We start from the raw sequence: 20,332 nt of genomic DNA, 5'->3' as shown, positions 1-20,332 counted from the left end.
TACTTTAGAGGTACTGCTCTGGATGCTCTGCTTGCAGTGTTGCATAAACGAACGTAAAACTGCTTCCATTTAGGTTGGTATATAAGATCCGACTATGAATACCGGCCTTAAAAAATTGATAAATTTACTTAACGATACACAGTAAAAAATAAAATGTTAATTTTAACATTTTTTGCATGTCCTAGAAAGTCCACTCTAAATTTTAAGTTAAAGTAACTCATTCATGTGTTACTTCTTGACAAACTAGAAATGTTAAGTAATTAACACGTAATACTTTACATTTATTTTTGTTATTGTAACTTCCCACACGGAACATGACGTCCATTAGACGTCCATATAACCTCCACCGCTCCATACGACATCTATCTCCACGATGGATGTTAGGTGAATCTCTAATAGAGATCCATATTCCCTCCATAGTGGATATCCACTATACATCCATCATGGACGTCTAATATACATCTATTATAGATATATAATGGATTTGTAAATATACCCAAAAAAATTAATAGTGAAATTTTCTAAATTATTAAAAATTTGTAATAGACGTTAACTGGATGTTTTGTAGCTTCTTTAGAAATTTAACTTTACTTACAAATATTAAGAAATTTATTAATTATTCATATTTGTTGCACATTATTTACTCATTTTATGTGTATAAATGATTGGTTTTAAATACAAGAAACATATTTCTCATATTCAAACCGATCACTTACAAACACATAAATATGAGTAAATAAAATATGTCCAATAATTGTTATAAACAATTGCTCTCTTTCTTAATTGCCTGACAGTAATTAAGAAAGAGAGCAATTGTTCATAACTTATTGGACATATTTTATTTACTCATATTTATGTGTTTATAACCCAGGCAGTACATGTTAGCCTAATATATGTTTCTTAGACGTATCTAATGTCTAAGAAACATAAAGTACCATTTAAGAAACGGTTTAAATAGAAACCGTTTTTAGACCTAAATTTTAAAAACGTATTTTTCACGTTTCCACAGAAACGAAAAATGTGTTTTATTAAATTGATTCGAAATTATATAATTAATATAGAAAAAATAGTAATTTCTACTTAATTTGCGAGTATTAATTATTTTTACATCATACGTTTCAATGTACTCGATTATGGAACAAGAGACAAAAATCAACACAAGTGTGTGTGATTCCCGCCTCTGATTCACCAAGCGACCGATAGATGGCCAGGCCAGGCGTGACGTTCTCGCAAGAAACATTTGCGTTATCACCTTATAAATAACCATCCGGAAAACCGATCCAGTACTCTTTTCTTTTGAAACTTTTTCATAAAATACACATAAAATGAGTAAATAAAATATGTGCAACAAGTATGAATAATTAATCAATTTCTTAATATTTGTAAGTAAAGTTAAATTTCTAAAGAAACAAACAAAACATCCAGTTAACGTCTATCTTTCATCCATCAAAGCTCCTTTAAATATCTACGATTGCTCTATATTACATCCACGAAACATCTATGGATACGTCTAATGGAGGTTGTATGGACGTTTCAAATGCGGAACTATGGATGTCTAGTAGATGTTTACTGGATGTTATGTAGATGCTAATGGAGGTTTCAAATCTCCATGATGGACTTCTAGTGGACGTCCATTGGAGGTTTTTGTTCCGTGTGGGTTTAAGTGTGATGTAAAAATAACATACAAAGTAATTGAAAACTACATGGAAGAGAAGTTACAATAACTTATCAGAAAAGTTGATAGAACATTTTCGTTCATACTATATGAATAAAAAAATTGATACATTTTAACATAATTCTTCAGTCACCTAACTATTAGGTCCTAACATATTAAATGTTCCATACTTAAATGTTCTATTGAATATTTCACCTGTTAACATTACAGTTTTATATGTTAATACATTTAATGTAACTATTTTGAAGTGTACATTCCCATACAGCACAAAATATTCAGAGAATATTCTAACAACATCCCAGCAAACACAAAATATAACTGTCATATAACACAGAAGTAACACGCAATATAACAACTGTTATATGTTATTACTGTTAAAGTTACATAATTTTCTTTGTAACTGCAATATAACTGTGTTATAAAACTGTTATATTGCTCTGTTATATATTGGTTATAATAATATAGCAGTAATATAACTTAAATATGCGATGTTATATAACTGTAATATTTGCATATTATGTCTATGTTATATACCATTTTTAACATACAGATGTCGAGTCGTCCGCTAGATGGCTTCCGTTTCTCGTATGCAAAATATGATACAAAATATATATAAGAACGGTGATCACGGCACGATACAACTTGTATTATAAGTTCATTTCTACAATGAAGTGGTACATTTTTGAACGAATAATAAATAAGAGCAAAGTACTAACTTCTGCATAACGTTTAGGAAAATAAATTAAATACAAACCTGTAGTCGTAAAAAGAGGAAGAAAAAATAATTATATTCCATTTATATAACATTGAAGTAACATTTTAGTAACACGTTATATTACTGTTATATTACTGCAATTTCGTATGAGTGGGAAATTACAACTAACATATACATTACATGTAACGAACATGTTATATTGCGTGTCACATTCTGTTATATTATGGCAATATCACTGTTATATGACTGTGTTTGCTGGGATGATTTCCATATATTCTGAGAATATTCGAAAAGAATATTCATAAACAGTTCCACGAATGTTCTAAATGTTATTGGTATGTTATTTGGTAAGTACTCAGAATATTTTAATGATATTTCAATGAATATTCTTATAATATTTTATTTCTTATAATATTTCCCATAATATTCCTAGAATATTATATACACTCTAAAAATCTTCATCGTACTTAGTGTTTTAAGTATACACATTTAAGCAGAAATAATAATGTTTGACTTATCAAACGCAAGTGGAAAAGCGTTGGAGTTTCAAACACTTTTGTATCAAACATTGCTATATATATTTAAATTGTTTTGCTAAAATCAAACATGAGTCAAATTAAACAGATATATACGTTTGATTTTTAAACGGGAACAAAATAAAACACAATTTGTGTTTGATTATTAGAAAGTCAAACAGATTTATATTTCAAACACTTTCTAATTACACACTTATGAAACAAACACTTACAAACTTAAGCACTGAATTCTTACAAAATTTCAACAAACCAGATGGCGCACGCGGCGCAGTTTCTCGCGAGCAAGAGTTGCCTAACAAGGTATTTATATTTATAATACATGTATTATACTCATCTTTTACTTTCGACGAAGTATGAATTGTATAGCAAAATTCGAAGATCAGAAAAATCACAATTAATGCCTCCTGCTGCATATCCTACAAAATTAATGTTTAGTACGACCTTGAAGGAAAATATAAAATATAGTGCCAAGGAAATTCTTGTTACTGTATCAAATAACATCAGATACTCCCAGAGTATCACGATTTAATAAATACCTTGTTAGGCAACTCTTGCTCGCGAGAAACTGCGCCGCGTGCGCCATCTGGTTTGTTGAAATTTTGTAAGAATTCAGTGCTTAAGTTTGTAAGTGTTTGTTTCATAAGTGTGTAATTAGAAAGTGTTTGAAATATAAATCTGTTTGACTTTCTAATAATCAAACACAAATTGTGTTTTATTTTGTTCCCGTTTAAAAATCAAACGTATATATCTGTTTAATTTGACTCATGTTTGATTTTAGCAAAACAATTTAAATATATATAGCAATGTTTGATACAAAAGTGTTTGAAACTCCAACGCTTTTCCACTTGCGTTTGATAAGTCAAACATTATTATTTCTGCTTAAATGTGTATACTTAAAACACTAAGTACGATGAAGATTTTTAGAGTGTATATAATATTCTAGGAATATTATGGGAAATATTATAAGAAATAAAATATTATAAGAATATTCATTGAAATATCATTAAAATATTCTGAGTACTTACCAAATAACATACCAATAACATTTAGAACATTCGTGGAACTGTTTATGAATATTCTTTTCGAATATTCTCAGAATATATGGAAAACATGTTGTTAGAATATTCTCCGAATATTTTGTGCTGTATGGGCTATTACGTAGTATATAACATATATATTCCGTATAAAGAATTTGAAAGATACTTCAATATATGTCAAAGTAAAAGTATATATGGATATACATTACACCCCACATAAAACGAAAACCTCCATTGGACGTCCAATGGACGTCTGTCATGGAGGTTCAAACCATCCAGTGGACGTCCTTTAGACATCCAATGGACAGCCACTAGAAATCCATAGTTCCGCTTTGCGCACGTCCAATGGACCTCCATTAGACATCTTCACAGACGTCCATGGGACGTCGATTGGACGTTTTGTAGATCATTAATAGAGGGTTCACGGAGCCTCGGTGGACAACTAACCGACGTTCCGTGGATCATTAATGGAAGCTTCATGGAGCCTCGAAGGACGACCCAGGCAGCACACATTGGTTTCAAAGCCGTTATAAACGTTTTAACGTAACGTTTCATAACCATTTTATTGAAACGTTTATTTAGGAGAAAAATGTCCAACGAAAAAACGTTAAGAGAAACGTTTCTTTTTCGGGAAAAAAAGTTTCAGAAACCATCAGAAAAATATTTATCAATTCTATATATCAGTGCCTCAAAGATAGACAGAGTTAAGTCACATTTTTGTAAAAAAACTAGATTTTTATATTTTATGAATTACTCTCTAAATTTCGTGTAGTGAAATCTCACTCTTTTGGAATGAGATATCACCTCAAGCAATAATGATTTCAAAAGAAAAGAAGAAGAAAAGAGTACTGGATCGGTTTTCCGGATGGTTATTTATAAGGTGATAACGCAAATGTTTCTTGCGAGAACGTCACGCCTGGCCTGGCCATCTATCGGTCGCTTGGTGAATCAGAGGCGGGAATCACACACACTTGTGTTGATTTTTGTCTCTTGTTCCATAATCGAGTACATTGAAACGTATGATGTAAAAATAATTAATACTCGCAAATTAAGTAGAAATTACTATTTTTTCTATATTAATTATATAATTTCGAATCAATTTAATAAAACACATTTTTCGTTTCTGTGGAAACGTGAAAAATACGTTTTTAAAATTTAGGTCTAAAAACGGTTTCTATTTAAACCGTTTCTTAAATGGTACTTTATGTTTCTTAGACATTAGATACGTCTAAGAAACATATATTAGACTAACATGTGCTGCCTGGGGACTAACCGACGTTCCATGGATCATTAATGGACGGTTCATGGAGCATCGATGGACGTCTATTAGACGTTCCGTGGATCATTAATGGAAGCTTCATGGAGCCTCGATAGACGACTAACCGACGATCCGTGGATCATTTATGGACGGTTCATAGAGCATCGGTGGACATCTATTAGACGTTCCGTGGATCATTAATGGAAGCTTCATGGAACCTCGATGCCACGAAACGTCGGTTAGTCGTCCATCGAGGCTCTATGAACCTTCCATTAATGGTCCATGGGACGTACATTAATCGTCCACCGAGGTTCCGTGAATCTTCTATTAATGATCCACGGTACGTCTAATAGACGTCTTTAAAGACGTCTAAAGGCAGGAGCACAGACTTTTGCATAAGTGCATACAAAGATGCATAAGAAATTTGATTGGTCTATAAGCATGTGCATAAGGAAATGGACCAATCAAATTCCTTATGCATCTGTTTATGCGCTTATGCAAAAGTTTGTGCTCCTGCCTTAATGCAGATCCACTGGACGTGCAAGGCGGAACTATGGATTTCTAGTAGCCGTCTAATGGATGTCTAGTGGATCTCTACTGGATCTCTACTGGATGTTCCGAATCTCCATGACATACGTCTAATGGACGTCCATTACAGATTTTCGGTGGATGTAAATTTATGTAAGAATAACTTCAATTATATACATATATTATTAATAATTAAAAATAAATTCTATAATATTGTGAATTTCTAAATGTTAAACAAAATTAGCTGAAAAATTGTAATTAATAATGAAACTTAAATATTAGTTTATTGGAAATACTCTATATGTTTAATAAATCTATTATACATCCATAATGGATGTCTAATGGACATCTGCAATGGATTTGTAGAGGACATCTATTATGGAGATAGGATGGACCTCTAATGGACGTCTATCTGACTTCCACTATGGAGATATATATCCCATGGAGCTATGGAGGTATCATGGATCTCTAATAGACGTCCATCTGACGTCTATCGTGGAGATAGATGTCCCATGGAGCTATGGAGGTTTCATGGACATCCACTGGATGCTAATTTCTATGTGGGACAGTTGCAGCGATCGCGCGTATATTAAGAATATATATATATATATATTTGATGTATTAATCAATATATATGACAATCATAATATAATTTTGATTGATTTAATATTACTTATAACTTGTTGTTTTAATTCTCCTGTGTTATATTTCAATGTTTTTATAACCATTAGATAAAGATGTGATATCTTCAAATATACACCTTACTTATAAATAGTCGCGATGATATATCAACTGCGAGTTTGAATTAATGACTTTCGAAGTATATTTCATTGATGAAATCATTAAACTTTGAGTTTCGACTTATAATATTTTTGTATTATGAACCACAGCACGTAAAGTATTATAATCGATATTTCTGAAAGTCGATTAATCGTTTTACAGAAACATCGACGAAAACAATTGATTGTCAGCAGAAAGCGTCGATGTTTAAATAATCGGAGAATATCGCCTATCCCTAGAGTGGACTGCATCATGGTCCACGATGTTATTAGAAATCGATTCGAGATCTCGGTCCGAGAAATATATAGCCAATCAACTTGCGGCTTTTCCGTAAAAGTGCAAGTTGATTGGCCACATGTTTCTCGGATCGAGATCTCGGATCGATTTCTAGCATCGTGGACACAAAGCTCAAGGAAGATTTTACATAGTATGTACTTATAGGTATTATTTTTGCGACATGGCATCGTTTAAAAAAATAAATACGAAAGTATTTACCAGAGCCAGTCCAGAATTAACGGAGGATAACATATACTGGAAAAAATATACGGTTTGTATATATATATAAAATTTATTGGAATAGAAAAAGCGATCGAAAAGTTTTGTTGATGTTACATCCAACCTTATAGGTTATACACGATACATAACCTAGGAAAATCATAGAGGTTAGAAGGATAGGAAAGGAATATATGAGATATATGACTACTATTACCAATCTTTGCCTTAAACCTTTGCCTAAATTAAATTATTATATTATTTTTAATTAAAGAAGAAGTTGGTTTAAGAATATTTATTCAAGGTCCTGTTGTACAAAAATAAAAAATAAATAAAAAATTTCGTACAAATTGTTTGTATTAAATATAAGTAACTTACGGAGGATGTGACAAGTTATAAATATTTATATGATTATAATTATCCGTTTACAGCCACCAGTTTTGGTAAAAGAGTTTGGTCCAATAGACTACGTCGATTTCTCGCCAGTGGAACCACATTACTTTGCAGTTACCTGTTCGGTACGAGTGCAGGTATACAATCCCATCACGAAGTTGGCCATAAAAACTTACAGCAGATTCAAGGAAGCTGCGTACGGAGGTTGCTTTCGTAGAGATGGCAAATTATTGTGCGCGGGTGGAGAAGAATCGGTCATTAGGTTGTTTAATATTGGAGCAAATAACATGCTGCGGCTGTTTTCTGGACATAAGGCGGCAGTGCACAGAGCTCTCTTCACTGCTGATGATCTCCACATTGCCTCATTTTCCGATGACAAAACGGTGATATTGTGGGACATTTCCACTGAGAAACAACTGACATCCTTTAACGATCATACCGATTACATCAGAGCGGGTGCTGTGAGCCCTGTATCTACTGATGTACTATTGTCGGGTGGATACGACAAGCTCATACACATGTATGATACTAGAACGAATAAGAAGATACTCAGCGTTAATCATGACGCACCAGTAGAAAGTTTACTCTTTTTGCCAACTGGAGGAATATTTTTATCTGCAGGTAATATCTGCAATAATATTTATTTATATTAATATTTAGAATAATATTAATATTTATTTAATTAAGGTGCGATTAATCTATTTGAATATATTTTTATAAAAGATTAATATATATACATTTCTTTATATGTAGAAAAATGTATATGTTCATTACTTGGAATTTTAAGGAGGAACGGATATCAAAGTGTGGGACGCTCTTACGGGTGGCAAATTACTCGCGAAGATCACTCAGCATCATAAAACGGTAACTTGCTTAAAAATCGCTTCCAACGGCCACAGAATATTGTCCGGTTCATTGGATCGACACGTTAAAGTTTACGACACCGGGACGTACAAAACTCTTCACACGTTGGACTACCCCAATGCAGTTCTCAGTATAGGGATTAGTGTAAGGAAGAAAGGATTATAAATTTATTGGCATTTTTTATTTATTAAATTTATTACGTTTGTATATTTTGCAATTATCATGATTAGAATATGCAATTTATAAAAATAAATTACATTAATTGATATTACAGGCAGGCGACGAGACCATCGTGGCTGGCATGGTGGACGGTCTGATCTCCGTTAGAAGGCGCGAGGAGGATGCGAAGAACGTGATGAAACCGAAACGCAAAAAAGTATCGTACAGGCACGCGGGTGAAAATCTGCACGTGCGCAGTGTCGACGTGGTTGTGCAGCAGGGAGTTAAAGAGATAATGAGCAAGCACGACGCCTGCCTGCGCAAGTTCCAGTACAGCAAAGCGCTCGACTGCGTCATGCTGAATTACGTGGTGAACAAGACGCCGCACGTCACTGTCGCGCTTACGCAGGAACTTATCAGACGAGAGGGCTTGAGGCGAGCGCTCGCCGGTAGAGACGGCAAGTCCTTGGTTAATATCATTAAGTTTTTGAACAAACACATCGGCAGCATCCGTTTTGGCAGAGTACTGTTGCACGTGGCGAACGTCTTGTTAGGTAGGAGTTTTTTTTCATTTTACATATTTTTTTATAATTTTCAATTTCTTATTAAAATTTGTTTTTCGTTTACTCCACAGACGTATACGAGGACCATTTGGACGAACTCTCGGAGGAATCTCGAAGAATGTTTGCCATATTAGCGCAAAAGCTACAGGAGGAGGAGCAGTTAATCATAGCCTTGACGCAGTTACAAGGCTCGATGCAAATGATACTGTCTGGGGCGGAGACGGTTCCTTCACCTGCCATAAAGGAACATCAGAGTTTAGAGCCGTCGTCAAACGCTGCTCAAACGGAACGTGATCTTGTCTTAAGCATAGCTTAAATTGAATATAAAATATCGTTCAATTGTAAAATAATATTTCCTGTATATAAATTCGCATTAGTGTTCAATTTTTCAAAATAATAAAGGAATAATTTAGATTTCGTTCACAAATACAAATTACTTTTCATAAATATATCTATTGGGTTGTAATATATATTCGTTAAAAACACTAACTAAACGGAACGAATGTATGTTGGAACTTAATAAGTGAAGACTGTCAAGAAATAACATATACTTAAATATTAAATTTTTTTTTTCGTCTAAAAGAAAATAAATAATTTTTACCAAGCAAAGTAAAGAATTGCCTGTATCAAATTAATCTGAGATATTATAGCAAATGTTTTTATTTTCCAAATTTAACAGGTTTGCTTAATTTAAGAGGTCTCCTTATTCAAACATTTTTGCCAAGCAGCAGAAGATGGTTTTTCAGGCACTATCCATCCAATTGGAATCGTTGTCGCATCATTTTTCGAGCTTACGAATTTGTCCCAGGCCATACTGAAATGTAAATATAATTATTGTCTTCATTGAAGAAAAACAATATTTAATATTTGAATAATGAAATCGTACAAACCGAATCATGATAAAATTATTCACATCTTCACGAGATGATTGTTCGGTAGTCAATATGCTCGTTCCAAATAACACGTTCTCCCAATCATCGCATAAATTTTTCTTCTGCTTTTCAATTCTTTTTTCATTGTCCATTTTCAGCATGTGCTTTAATTCTTGTTCCTCTACCGCGTACTCGCGATCCAAGGTAGTCCAATATTCCATTAACTTAGCTGTAACATATTAATCGCATTTTTACTTTACGCAAAATTTTATTCTATATTATTCCAATTATTATTTCGTTTTTCTGCAAATTTTGTTATTTTTTTTCGCAAAACTTTGTGCTTTTTAATGATAATAAAACAGTACCAGTAGAATTGTTGAAAACGTCATCAGCTGCCGAGGACCAATTCTCGCCTCTGGCTCGGACGACGTTCATTTTGATTCGTCGGAAATTTTGTAAATCCTGTAGAATTCCTAAATACTTTCGCGCATCGTTCCTCTTGCTGCGGACGTCCGACAGAATCATATCCGCGTCTTTGCGCAACTTTTCCTCTTGTTTCTCTCGCTCGAGTACCGCTTGCTCCTTTCTGATCGACGAATCAGCTTCCGCATGCGATCTTGCCTTTCTTTCTTCCTTCATTAATTTTTCCCTCTTCCACTTTTCTTTCCCGAGTCGTTCCCTCTTGCGTTTCTTCTTGCGTTTCTCTAGATCGTTTTTAACTCGGCTCAGAAAGTCCGCGTCTTTTACGGTTTTCAGAATTTCACAGATCTCATGTTTAGCAGCGTTGCAGGCGCTGACTCTCTCCTGCCACTGCTCTTCTGGTAAATCAACATTGAGATCGAGCTCTGTACAAATAATCTCGAGTTTCTTATTTAATTTAGCGACCGACATCAACGCGCCCTTAACAGTCGCAATCTTGAACGGATCTTTTCGTTTGCTTTTCGTAGGAACTTGCTCGCTCTGTCGGAGAAATTGTTCAATGGCCTTTTCATCTTCTTGCCTTGCTCTTGGTCTGTCCATTAATGCTGCATTATTAACGACATCGTCATGCATTACATGGCTTGGATAGGCATTGTAATGCATATTCCAGCTGTAACTTGCATCGTATGTAGACGGTTGTGGATAATACGTGTTAAAAAGTACATTTTCGTAAGACTGTCCAGCATTGTGCTGGCTGGCTTGACTACTATACATTATACGTATCTAAATATATGTGTAAACATTTAATTGGGAACAATAAGAAAATAAACTTAACACTATATAGTGATCTTAATATTAATGTGTGTTAAAATTAGTCCGTTTTGATCATGAAAGGTTAGTAAATATAAGAAGAAAGAAAGTGTCAAATAATGTTGAAAAATAATTTAGCCAGTCACGTGAAAGCACTTTTTAACACATCTGCAGGATATTTCCTTCTTTTGGTAATTGCGCTTCTGCTTCTCGCAGCACTTTCTCTGCTTCTATGTAATCCTCGACTTCTTTCAAGTCCTGCTCGGTCTCCAGAATCTTCTTGAGCTCGTCAAATGCTTTAACGAGACGCCTCTGACAATCCGGCACCATCATAAGAGACTCTTGAAGTACATCTTCTTGTTTCCTTATGTTGTAGTCGTCTTTGTCTGTGGTAAAACATACATTTTGTATTTCATACGTGCAGGTAAAATTATTCAATAATTGTGATACCAATAATGTTACTTTTAAATATCAAGCAAATTTATTTGTTTCAGTAGTTATATGCCATTAGTGTCTATAAGCATCTTAACAAGAATATATAGTTTAAACGTTATGAATTGAGATTTAAAAATTTTTTATCAATAACTTAACTACGTTTCTTCGAACGTATTGCAACAAGAATTATTTCAATAATTTATACTCTTAACACGTTATTTCACTCCTTTTTTTTCTGTGGCTAATAATGATGCTCACCCTGCTCTTTCAATTTTTGTATCTTGTCACGTTGTAGTGCCGCTTCTTTCTCGTACGTAATCTTTTCTTTCGCAAGACGCTTCACTACTCCCGTCTTAATCTTGAGCGTCCTTATACGCGGGTCAGACATTATTTATCGTACGTGTTTGCACGGACGTTTTTTACGCTCCTAAAGGGCGTATACGGAAAAAATAGTGGAACCGTACGCGTTAAGGATCGAGTGTCTCTTCGTTTTCTTTTTCTTGCCTTATTCGGTGAGATGAGTCGAGAGAAATGAAACCGAGCGAGAACTCTGCGTTAGACGAGGTTATGTTAGGTTATGTGCGTCTCTCGCGCGCCCACTTGACTCTGTACCTTTCGACCGCTTGACGTAATCCACGCAAGTATGGAAAACAGATAAATATGATACAGATATATTTATTATATTTTCTTATATATATGTTTTTAGAATTCTGTATTGTCGCTTCGATTTTTACGATATTGATTTGTGCAAAAGTGTTTATCTACTATTAGTATATAATATATAAATGTGTGTCTTTTATAGCATATCTCGCGTAGCTGTTGCAAAAATTCGTAAAAATATAATGATAAACTTGGATCGATAAAAAAATCGTGCAGCGAGATATAATTTATCTTGATGAATGTGATAAGTATAACTTATTATTCCTAAGAATACAAATATAAAAAAACAAATATATTTGTGATTATTTAAATAAAAACGGCTTTTCAAATCAGTTTTCTTATATGGTGATTTTTTTACATTTTATACAAAAGTTTATAATTAGTGTTACATTAAATAAGCTTGTATATTTACAGTTTACTTCATCATGAAAGCTTTATCACACTGTTGAATAGAATGAAAGCCTTATATATATATAAATTATTATAATTATTTATTTTATATATACATTAGACGCTTTGACCTAGAACTTGTTTCATTGCAGCCATTTCTTTATTAGACATTGGTTGCAGCGTTGATCCAGGAAAAGGCGGAGTTAATTCTAAGTCACGTAACTCGTTCACTTTTATCTTCAAGTTGCTCCTTAACTTATTAATAGCAGTACTACATTCTCTCTGGTCTATAACATAAACGATAGAGTGTAGAATCACTGTAAAATGCTCGATGTTACTAAACAAGTGAATTTCTTGGTCCATTTCTTTGCTTATTAAACTTTAAGTGGTTTACCTTCCTCAAGAAGTTCCTCAGCCTTTTTAGATGACATCTTAACTAACAATGGGCCCACCGTTATCCATATCTTGTCATTGGACTCTTTTTGTAGTGCTCTCAATCCAACACGATCATCATTTCTCCTTTTATCCAAAGCGACTATCTCTTGTCGATCAGTGAGAATCTCGCTGGCTTTGGTTTCAACTTCTTCCAAATGTTTTAATGTTCCTTGATGCTCGTTCATCTGTAATGTATTTACGAATTTATTTGTTTATTGAAATATTAAAAACATCTTGGAATCCATGTGCAAAAATATCTGTCATAAGATTCTCATGCTCTCGTTGCACCTTATGGACATTTACGCACTCATTTATATTTTTATTAATATATCATTCACATAAAAAAATAATTAATATTAATAAACAATATACTCGTGAAGGGACAGACTTTTATATGTCGAGCAAAATTTACCTTTACTTATGTGGAAATTTCCTTATGTGTGTGGAAATTTTCCAGATATCTACAAGAATATTTGTGAGTATGAAGACAATTCAGTTTTCATTTTAGAAAACTACAATTTTAGTTTTTTATAAGTAAACACCGCCAAAGCAGCAACACACCACAACTGGACTAGTGCAACTCACCTGATCATAGGGATTTCTCTGCTAGAATATGAAAAATTGGGCTCCATCTTCCGGAAAAGACTGAAGCTTCGGGTTGACATCTACACACTGCCGGTAAATTGCAACATCTCTTGCGACTGCATTTTTTCTTTTCTAATTTTATTTTAGTTTGCAATTATAGCGATACCTGCAATTAACTTGGCATTTTTTGTTTTTGAAATTCTTGGTTAATAATGGTGGTGCATTCTAATAACCACGGATGATAACGATAATTAATTGACATTTTACAATTTATGTGCACAAGCTGCTTAGCTGATTTTACTAACGTTTCAACGTCAAATATACGCTCACATCTTTTGACGTTTTAATGTGCGACGTTTGATGCTCCTATATAAGGGTACGTATCATTAGTCGAAATCTCGAGATTGAAATTAATTTATCATTATTTATTGACAATATTTTAATACGATATAATTATATTACTTCTAACTGGCTCTCTGTATTTTGGGTCTTCGCTGCAGTAAATTCGCAATTTTAATCATAAACGAAAAATGCTAGATCTTTGATTTTCGTACAGCAAAAGCGGCAATGTACAATTATTGCATATAATTGCAGTAATTATCGTGTTATTAGAAATTCGCTAAGCATTATTTTATTTTTATAGTGTCTTCTAAACGTGAAGAGACAGCATAAGAAAAAGTTCAGAATAGAAAGTAATATGTTAGATTTCAAAACGACAGATTTATAGCCTTGTAATAATTATTAACTTATTGTATAATAAGTAGAAACTTGTGAAAACATAATAATTTATTTCTGGTTATTCTAAATTACTAAATTAATAAATGCGCAAATTTTAGTTTATTACTGCAAAACTAGTAAAATTATTAAACTTTTATTATTAAAATTATTAAACTTTTATTGATAAATTTCATCGTCGCGGGAATTTGCGCGGAATATTCAATCTTGTTCGTGGTTCGCGACGATTATGCGGAGCCACCCATCCGCCCGTCCGCGAGTTGGCGAGCCTGAGCGGCGCGCCCGGTCTGACTTGTGACCAACTTCACGTCGCGCGCAGCTGAGCGTGCCTGGTTGCATTGCACTCGCCTGCGATTCCGCATAGTGAAGTGCCGCATCGCCGTACGTCGCGTTGGGACGAGTCGTGCGATCGGAAAACAAGAAAAGAGAGGCGAGGTGGACGTGCGGTCACTGGCGCATCGATGATTCCTCCGCGGGAGAAATGTTTTGTCGCTGATACGATGCCGGACTTCGATTTCCCTGCCGCCGAGAAGATCCTCTGCGATCTGGAGAATATGATTCGGAGGAATCCTTCTATGTGAGTGTTACCGTTTCTCTTTTTCGGCTCGCGCGAGCGTGCTACGCTGCCTCCTCTCTCGTCTTCCGTGCTTTCGAAATATGAGAACGGAAACCGGCAATATTTCCCACGCATTTGACGCGCGTCAATCAAGGTCTCGTAATTCGTAACATCGAAGTCGGTCGTTTTGTATCTAGTACGGTACTTCCCGTGCCTCGTTACGAATTTTTCCTCGTTTTCGCCCACTCAAATTCTGAACATGCACACCTCTTTATATTTTTTTGTAAAGGAAGAAAAATACGATAGTGACCGTAAAAGAACGTAAACGTATTATCGATTCAAAATCACCGCGAGTATCTTGGTGAAAGATCCTAACCTAGATAGCCCCTGTGGGGCACCTTATTTCGAAGTCCGCATTGCAACAGCGCAAACGGGCGACAAAACACGCACCTTCTTGTATGTCGCGAGTTTAATCGTGCATATACGTAAGAGTGGAAACTATGGAGAAAAAGGAAACTAAAAGTGCGGTATCGCGATTGCACGAACAGTCGGTTGCGACGAATCGACCTCGCGATCTCATGCGACGATCGATCTTATGCGCGCAAGCTCCGCCCACGCGACTTGCTGCTACGAGCGATAATAGTCGCGAAGTTGACTGTGAGAGTCCATCGCGAGATACGCGCTGCAACTGTAATTGACTACCGTTCCCGTCCTAGATCGTAATCTATGAAATATTAAGCGAGAACTCTCGCGCACGCAGTAGACTAACTGTTTAACGGTAATAAAATTGTAAAACGTTAATAATAATTAATTATATCATAAGAGAATTTTACATTATTTTTTATATCAAGAGAAAACGAATCTGTAAACTTTATTTATTTATTGGCTCTTATTTAATTAAAAAATAACGGATTAAATAACTGTTCACTTGAATTGGGCATGATTTTTAAATTTCAAAATGTTATTTATGAATTTATTATTACTTTTGATATTTTCTGAGACTTAATAATTGATTTGTAGACTTTACATAGACATTGTAAATTAAATGATTATTATACATGTAATATAAATATCTACGTAAAATGTGAGATAAAATATTATTTATCTTTATTTTCGTTGAACTTGAATTAAAATAAATTTGCATTTTATCCATAACTGTTAAAGAAAAACGATATGTAAGAACGTAGAAAAAGTGCACACGACAGAAACAGGATCGAAATTATGCGTGGTAAGTAATCGGCTGCGTCCGGCGCTGGTAAAGTAGCGCCATCCGGGCAACATCGAGCGTTAATAATCGCGGCTTGTTTACGATTGTTAACTTCACTTATGTAATGCGACTTGGTTAAGTATTTGCTTATTTTTATCCGCTCCGGTTTTTCTGTCGGCGACCGTAGATCTGAAAGATACGGTTGTGTTTTCAGTATCGTTCGCGAACGACTATTTCATTTGACAAAAATTTATTAGAAATACGATACGTACGTATATGCATACGTGCGAATAGAAATTGTTTTTAAAATCTAAATTATATACAATTTTTTCCAAGTGTATGCAAAGCACATACGAATTATGTATATTATGTTAAAAATTTTACATAGCTTGTTATTTTGCGATTGTCTCACGATACTTAATCATATCAGGAATAAAAAACGAGTGTTATAAATATTTTGGTACTTTTGTTAGGCGATTTAAGGTCCATTCATACTACACGATACGATACAATATTCTTTTATGCTATAAAATTAAATAACAGCTTATTGTTGCTTATATTGCTGGATTAACGAAAATCAATGTTTTGAGAACGTGTACAATGCGAGTCTGAAGTTTATTTTATCAGTGCAGTGTAAAAATGCATTTTCGCTTACATCGATATCAGCATTACAGTACATGATATTGTATTATTAAGATGAATATCCATGAAACCTGAAAGGATACTTTTTGCTTTACGTTCTAATAAAAATCTGGTTGACATATTAATATTCTAACATATAAATAAATATATATATAAATATATAAATACATAAATACAAATATATAAAAGGAGCTATGCTAAGCGACTATAATTTTTAAATATATTTAATATAATTATTATTCTTATATAATTTATAATATTTTTATAACTTATACTCAAGTCCAATAGAAAGTAAAGAGGGATTTATGTTCTGTCTCGCGACTTGTCTGCCTAATTAGAAGGAGCTTTATGGTTGTGCCGATGGAGGACAATGAGAATCGATCGCCAGTACTTCATCAGGAGGACAGCCTGGCCCTGGGTTCGTGGTGCGTTCAGCCGCTCCACTTGTACACCTATCGGCGTGTGATGGACTATCGGCGGGAACGTCACCACAGGCGCGAGGATCCTCGGACGATCGCGAGGTGGCTGCTGGGTGTCCTGTTGTTCACCCCGAACGTCACGACGTTCTGGAACATGCGGCGGGAGCTGGTGCGCGCCGGTAGGTTGGACGTGCGCGAGGAACTGTCGCTCACCCGACCAGTGCTCTACAACACGCCGAAGACTTTCGAAGCTTTCTCCTATCGATCCTGGCTGATGCCGTTGGCTCTGGACGCCGAGCAGGCCGATGTTGCGCATCGGCCGGAGCCCGGCACCTCGGCCATCGCGACTGCCGAGCTCGAGCTTGCGGAGACCTGCGCTGATCGCTACGCGAACAATTATCACGCGTGGTGTTACCGGCGTCACCTGGTGACGCTGTGCGAGTCCCGCGGGTTGAGGCACCCCAGCGTCGAGAGCGAATGGACGAGCACTCTCGCGTGGTGCTGGCGACACGTGTCGGATCATAGCGCGTATTCCTATCGGCAGTTCCTCTTGCGAAAGTGCGTGCTAGCCGCGGCGAAAGCAGCAACGATATCGCCCACGGAGATGGACTCGAACGTCTGGCATGACGAGGAGAGGCATAAGCGGGAGGATAAGTTGTTCCTCTACATGAGCCTCCACATCAGCGAGAGTAACCAAGCGATATTGGAGCGAATGCGGCAGATCATGTCGGGGGACCATCGTCACGATTACTCGATCATCGACGCCCACAAGCTCAGGTGTTACCTGACCGCATTGTCCTATTGGGCGGAGGAATGCAGCAGCAACGATCAACTCTTGACTATGTACTGCGAACATGAGACGCTCTGGTGCCACCGCAGATTCCTCGCCCACACGCTCGCGCTCCTCGCGCTTATGTACTTGAAACATGCGTGCTACCGCGAAGACGACTTTCTGGACAATCAGTCTCGCCGCTACCAGTGGCTCGCGCCGCTCTTTCAAGAAACACACGCTGATCAGGATAACGATCCGTTGATAACGGTTCACAGTATGATTATTCACACGTTTCGCGCTACTAATATGAAACTGTTCGGGGTAACGTTTAAACGTAGTCACGAAAAAGCATACATCCAGAGATATTTTGAACAAGTCGCGATAGTTGGGTTACAATGATCAGGATCATCGCGTGAAATCTCGAGCTCGAAGATCACAGCATTTTACTTCTATCAGGGGTGCATGCGAAGTATTCATACGAGATGTGTAGTCTCATGGAGATCAATGCAAATATCGTTTACACACACACACACACACACACAAAGAAAGAAGTTTTTGTTATTCTTGGAATATTTTGTGAGAGAGGATATATGTGATTGTTAATATATTATCTCATTAAATATTTAATTTTAATTTTATTTTATACGTATTCAGTAGAATACTTTCTTCTATTTTAAAAAGAGCGTTTTTTTAATTATTGAACTATATTAGTTTTAAATATTTTGAAGAATCGTTATTTATATATTAACAAAAATATCAATTTTATTTATTTTTTCTATTATACGTGATCATTCAATCTTTTTCCAATTTTCATGATTTTCCAAATTATAGAAATACTTTATAGAAATATTAAAATTTCTAGAAAAATATTTCTTAGAACAAAAAGTTTTATGTAAGTATATGAAATATTTCAATTTGCGCTCAAGGTATTACTCTTTTTCGTTCTCATGCGGTAGATAAGAGTATGATTTCGATAAGCAGGATTTAATGTACATAGAATCGAAATTGAATCGTTATCGATATTTAATTCTCGCATTGTTCTCGCATTTGCTAGCGTAGTGGAATTGACGAGCGGTTTGACGAATATCTGATACACACTTGCATCATACGTATAGGTATATGCACAGTTGGGACACAATGTAACGTGAATATGTAAATATGTGAAGGATGAAGAGAGATATTTGTCTTGTGCCGACAAAAATCTCCGGCAAGAAGAATGCGATGGTTTCGTCACGAGAAGAGCGATTATGTATAGCTGTGAAAATGACTGAGAAAAACAATGAAGATGCTAGTTTTCTAACATTGTATTTTTCTGTTATCCCGGATACGGTCATTTCTCTCTTTCTCTCTGTCTCCAGCCGTTCACTCTTCCATGTAAAAATGAAATTACCTCTTTCCTATTTCGCAGACGGCTCATATTCGTCCGAACCCACCGCTTCTCGCTATCTCCATGCTACATCCTCGAAAAACCCAGTTTCCAAGGCTCGAAAAATGCTTCAAATCCAGGCTTACGTCGGAAACACCATTCTGACATTGCCACGTCGGCCAAGCCAATCGCTATGTCACCACCGGCTGTCAGTTGCGTTTGCGTTTTGGCACGACGTGGTAGCCAAAATAAACCGTCAACTTTTAACGCGCAGCTCGCACTCCTCAGTCGCACAGGGACCGCTCGCCGTACCCGTGCAACTTGCGCTCACGCGAGTTTTCCCCGCTAATTTTCTCGTCTCGCGAATTTCGTTTCACGTCTCCCAGGACGTCGCACGTGGTGCAGTGACACAGTTCGGGGCCACGCGAACTTGCGAAAACAAACTCGAATTCAAGGCATCTTTTTTTTTTAGAGATAGAGACTCGTCGGGTTACTCGCACTTTCACTACTACGCTCGCGTTCACACGCTTTTGCGGAACGCGTTGAGGTTTCTGACGTTGTATAGTGTTCGGTATCATGAATCATCCACTTATTCTTCGCGAGGCACAGTGTAAAACAAATGCTCAGCTTTTGGTTCCAATCTGAAGCGTTTCCATAATCAGAAGTAAATACTCGTTTATTCACATTTTCATGCCTTATATAAGAGTATCTAAATTGTCAGTTTATTATTGTAATTATTATTACACAATTTCTTTAATTACTATATTAATTAGAATTATTTAAAAAAAATATTTGTAATCATATATTTTATTTAGTATCACAGCTATCAATATTTATTTAGCCTTTATTGAGGAAAAATAAATTTTTATTCATGTTGTATTTAATATTCTACTATTGCATAGCGAATATGCGTGTTGAAATGTCGTAGATAAGAAATAATAGACCAAAGAAAAAAACGTGTTAGATACTATTATCAAAAGATACAAGTATAATGCATTGTATGAGGCAACGGTCTTTTACGCAATGTG

At 35.5% G+C, this 20,332-nt stretch overlaps 5 protein-coding genes and 1 long non-coding RNA gene across 8 annotated transcripts; 3 read left to right on the top strand and 3 right to left on the bottom strand.

The window, feature by feature from the left end:
- The first annotated feature begins 6,466 nt into the window (after positions 1–6,466).
- Positions 6,467–9,430, top strand: LOC105287832 (U3 small nucleolar RNA-associated protein 15 homolog). Its single transcript, XM_011353638.3, has 5 exons — positions 6,467–7,076; positions 7,453–8,035; positions 8,202–8,422; positions 8,553–8,991; positions 9,072–9,430. The coding sequence occupies exons 1-5, from the start codon at positions 6,987–6,989 to the stop codon at positions 9,314–9,316; spliced, it is 1,578 nt and encodes a 525-aa protein (XP_011351940.1). The 5' UTR covers positions 6,467–6,986; the 3' UTR covers positions 9,317–9,430.
- A 212-nt stretch (positions 9,431–9,642) lies between these two features.
- LOC105287833 lies at positions 9,643–11,101 on the bottom strand. Its single transcript, XM_011353639.3, has 3 exons — positions 10,238–11,101; positions 9,891–10,101; positions 9,643–9,814 (listed from the first exon to the last, which is right to left on the bottom strand). Exons 1-3 carry the CDS (start codon positions 11,064–11,066, stop codon positions 9,691–9,693), a joined length of 1,164 nt encoding a protein of 387 aa, XP_011351941.1. The 5' UTR covers positions 11,067–11,101; the 3' UTR covers positions 9,643–9,690.
- A 50-nt stretch (positions 11,102–11,151) lies between these two features.
- On the bottom strand, positions 11,152–12,117 carry LOC105287834 (tubulin-specific chaperone A). The gene is made up of 2 exons (XM_011353641.3): positions 11,796–12,117; positions 11,152–11,488 (listed from the first exon to the last, which is right to left on the bottom strand). Exons 1-2 carry the CDS (start codon positions 11,923–11,925, stop codon positions 11,262–11,264), a joined length of 357 nt encoding a protein of 118 aa, XP_011351943.1. The 5' UTR covers positions 11,926–12,117; the 3' UTR covers positions 11,152–11,261.
- LOC113562351 lies at positions 12,086–12,527 on the top strand. Its single transcript, XR_003406872.1, has 2 exons — positions 12,086–12,178; positions 12,340–12,527. It is a non-coding gene; the product is annotated as an uncharacterized LOC113562351 (long non-coding RNA).
- A 2-nt stretch (positions 12,528–12,529) lies between these two features.
- LOC105287835 (p53 and DNA damage-regulated protein 1) lies at positions 12,530–13,588 on the bottom strand. The gene is made up of 3 exons (XM_011353642.3): positions 13,435–13,588; positions 12,982–13,207; positions 12,530–12,874 (listed from the first exon to the last, which is right to left on the bottom strand). The coding sequence occupies exons 2-3, from the start codon at positions 13,205–13,207 to the stop codon at positions 12,705–12,707; spliced, it is 396 nt and encodes a 131-aa protein (XP_011351944.1). The 5' UTR covers positions 13,435–13,588; the 3' UTR covers positions 12,530–12,704.
- Positions 13,589–13,607: 19 nt separating this feature from the next.
- LOC105287837 (protein prenyltransferase alpha subunit repeat-containing protein 1) lies at positions 13,608–18,565 on the top strand. Of its 3 annotated transcripts, none has more exons than XM_011353643.2 (3): positions 13,608–13,700; positions 13,891–14,919; positions 17,086–18,565. In XM_011353643.2, the coding sequence occupies exons 2-3, from the start codon at positions 14,804–14,806 to the stop codon at positions 18,335–18,337; spliced, it is 1,368 nt and encodes a 455-aa protein (XP_011351945.1). In that variant the 5' UTR covers positions 13,608–13,700; positions 13,891–14,803; the 3' UTR covers positions 18,338–18,565. The 3 variants fall into 3 exon arrangements, with proteins under 3 accessions (XP_011351945.1, XP_011351946.1, XP_011351947.1); XM_011353644.3 differs by lacking the exon at positions 13,608–13,700 and having other exon boundaries at positions 13,794–13,983; positions 14,251–14,919; XM_011353645.3 differs by lacking the exon at positions 13,608–13,700 and having other exon boundaries at positions 13,794–14,919; positions 17,089–18,565.
- The last annotated feature ends 1,767 nt before the right edge of the window (positions 18,566–20,332 follow it).

The sequence above is a fragment of the Ooceraea biroi genome, chromosome 8, assembly GCF_003672135.1.
Source record: "Ooceraea biroi isolate clonal line C1 chromosome 8, Obir_v5.4, whole genome shotgun sequence".
Classification (NCBI taxonomy): Eukaryota; Metazoa; Arthropoda; class Insecta; order Hymenoptera; family Formicidae; genus Ooceraea; species Ooceraea biroi.
Note: the sequence above shows the minus strand (reverse complement) of the source record. Positions and strands in the feature narration are given on the sequence as shown.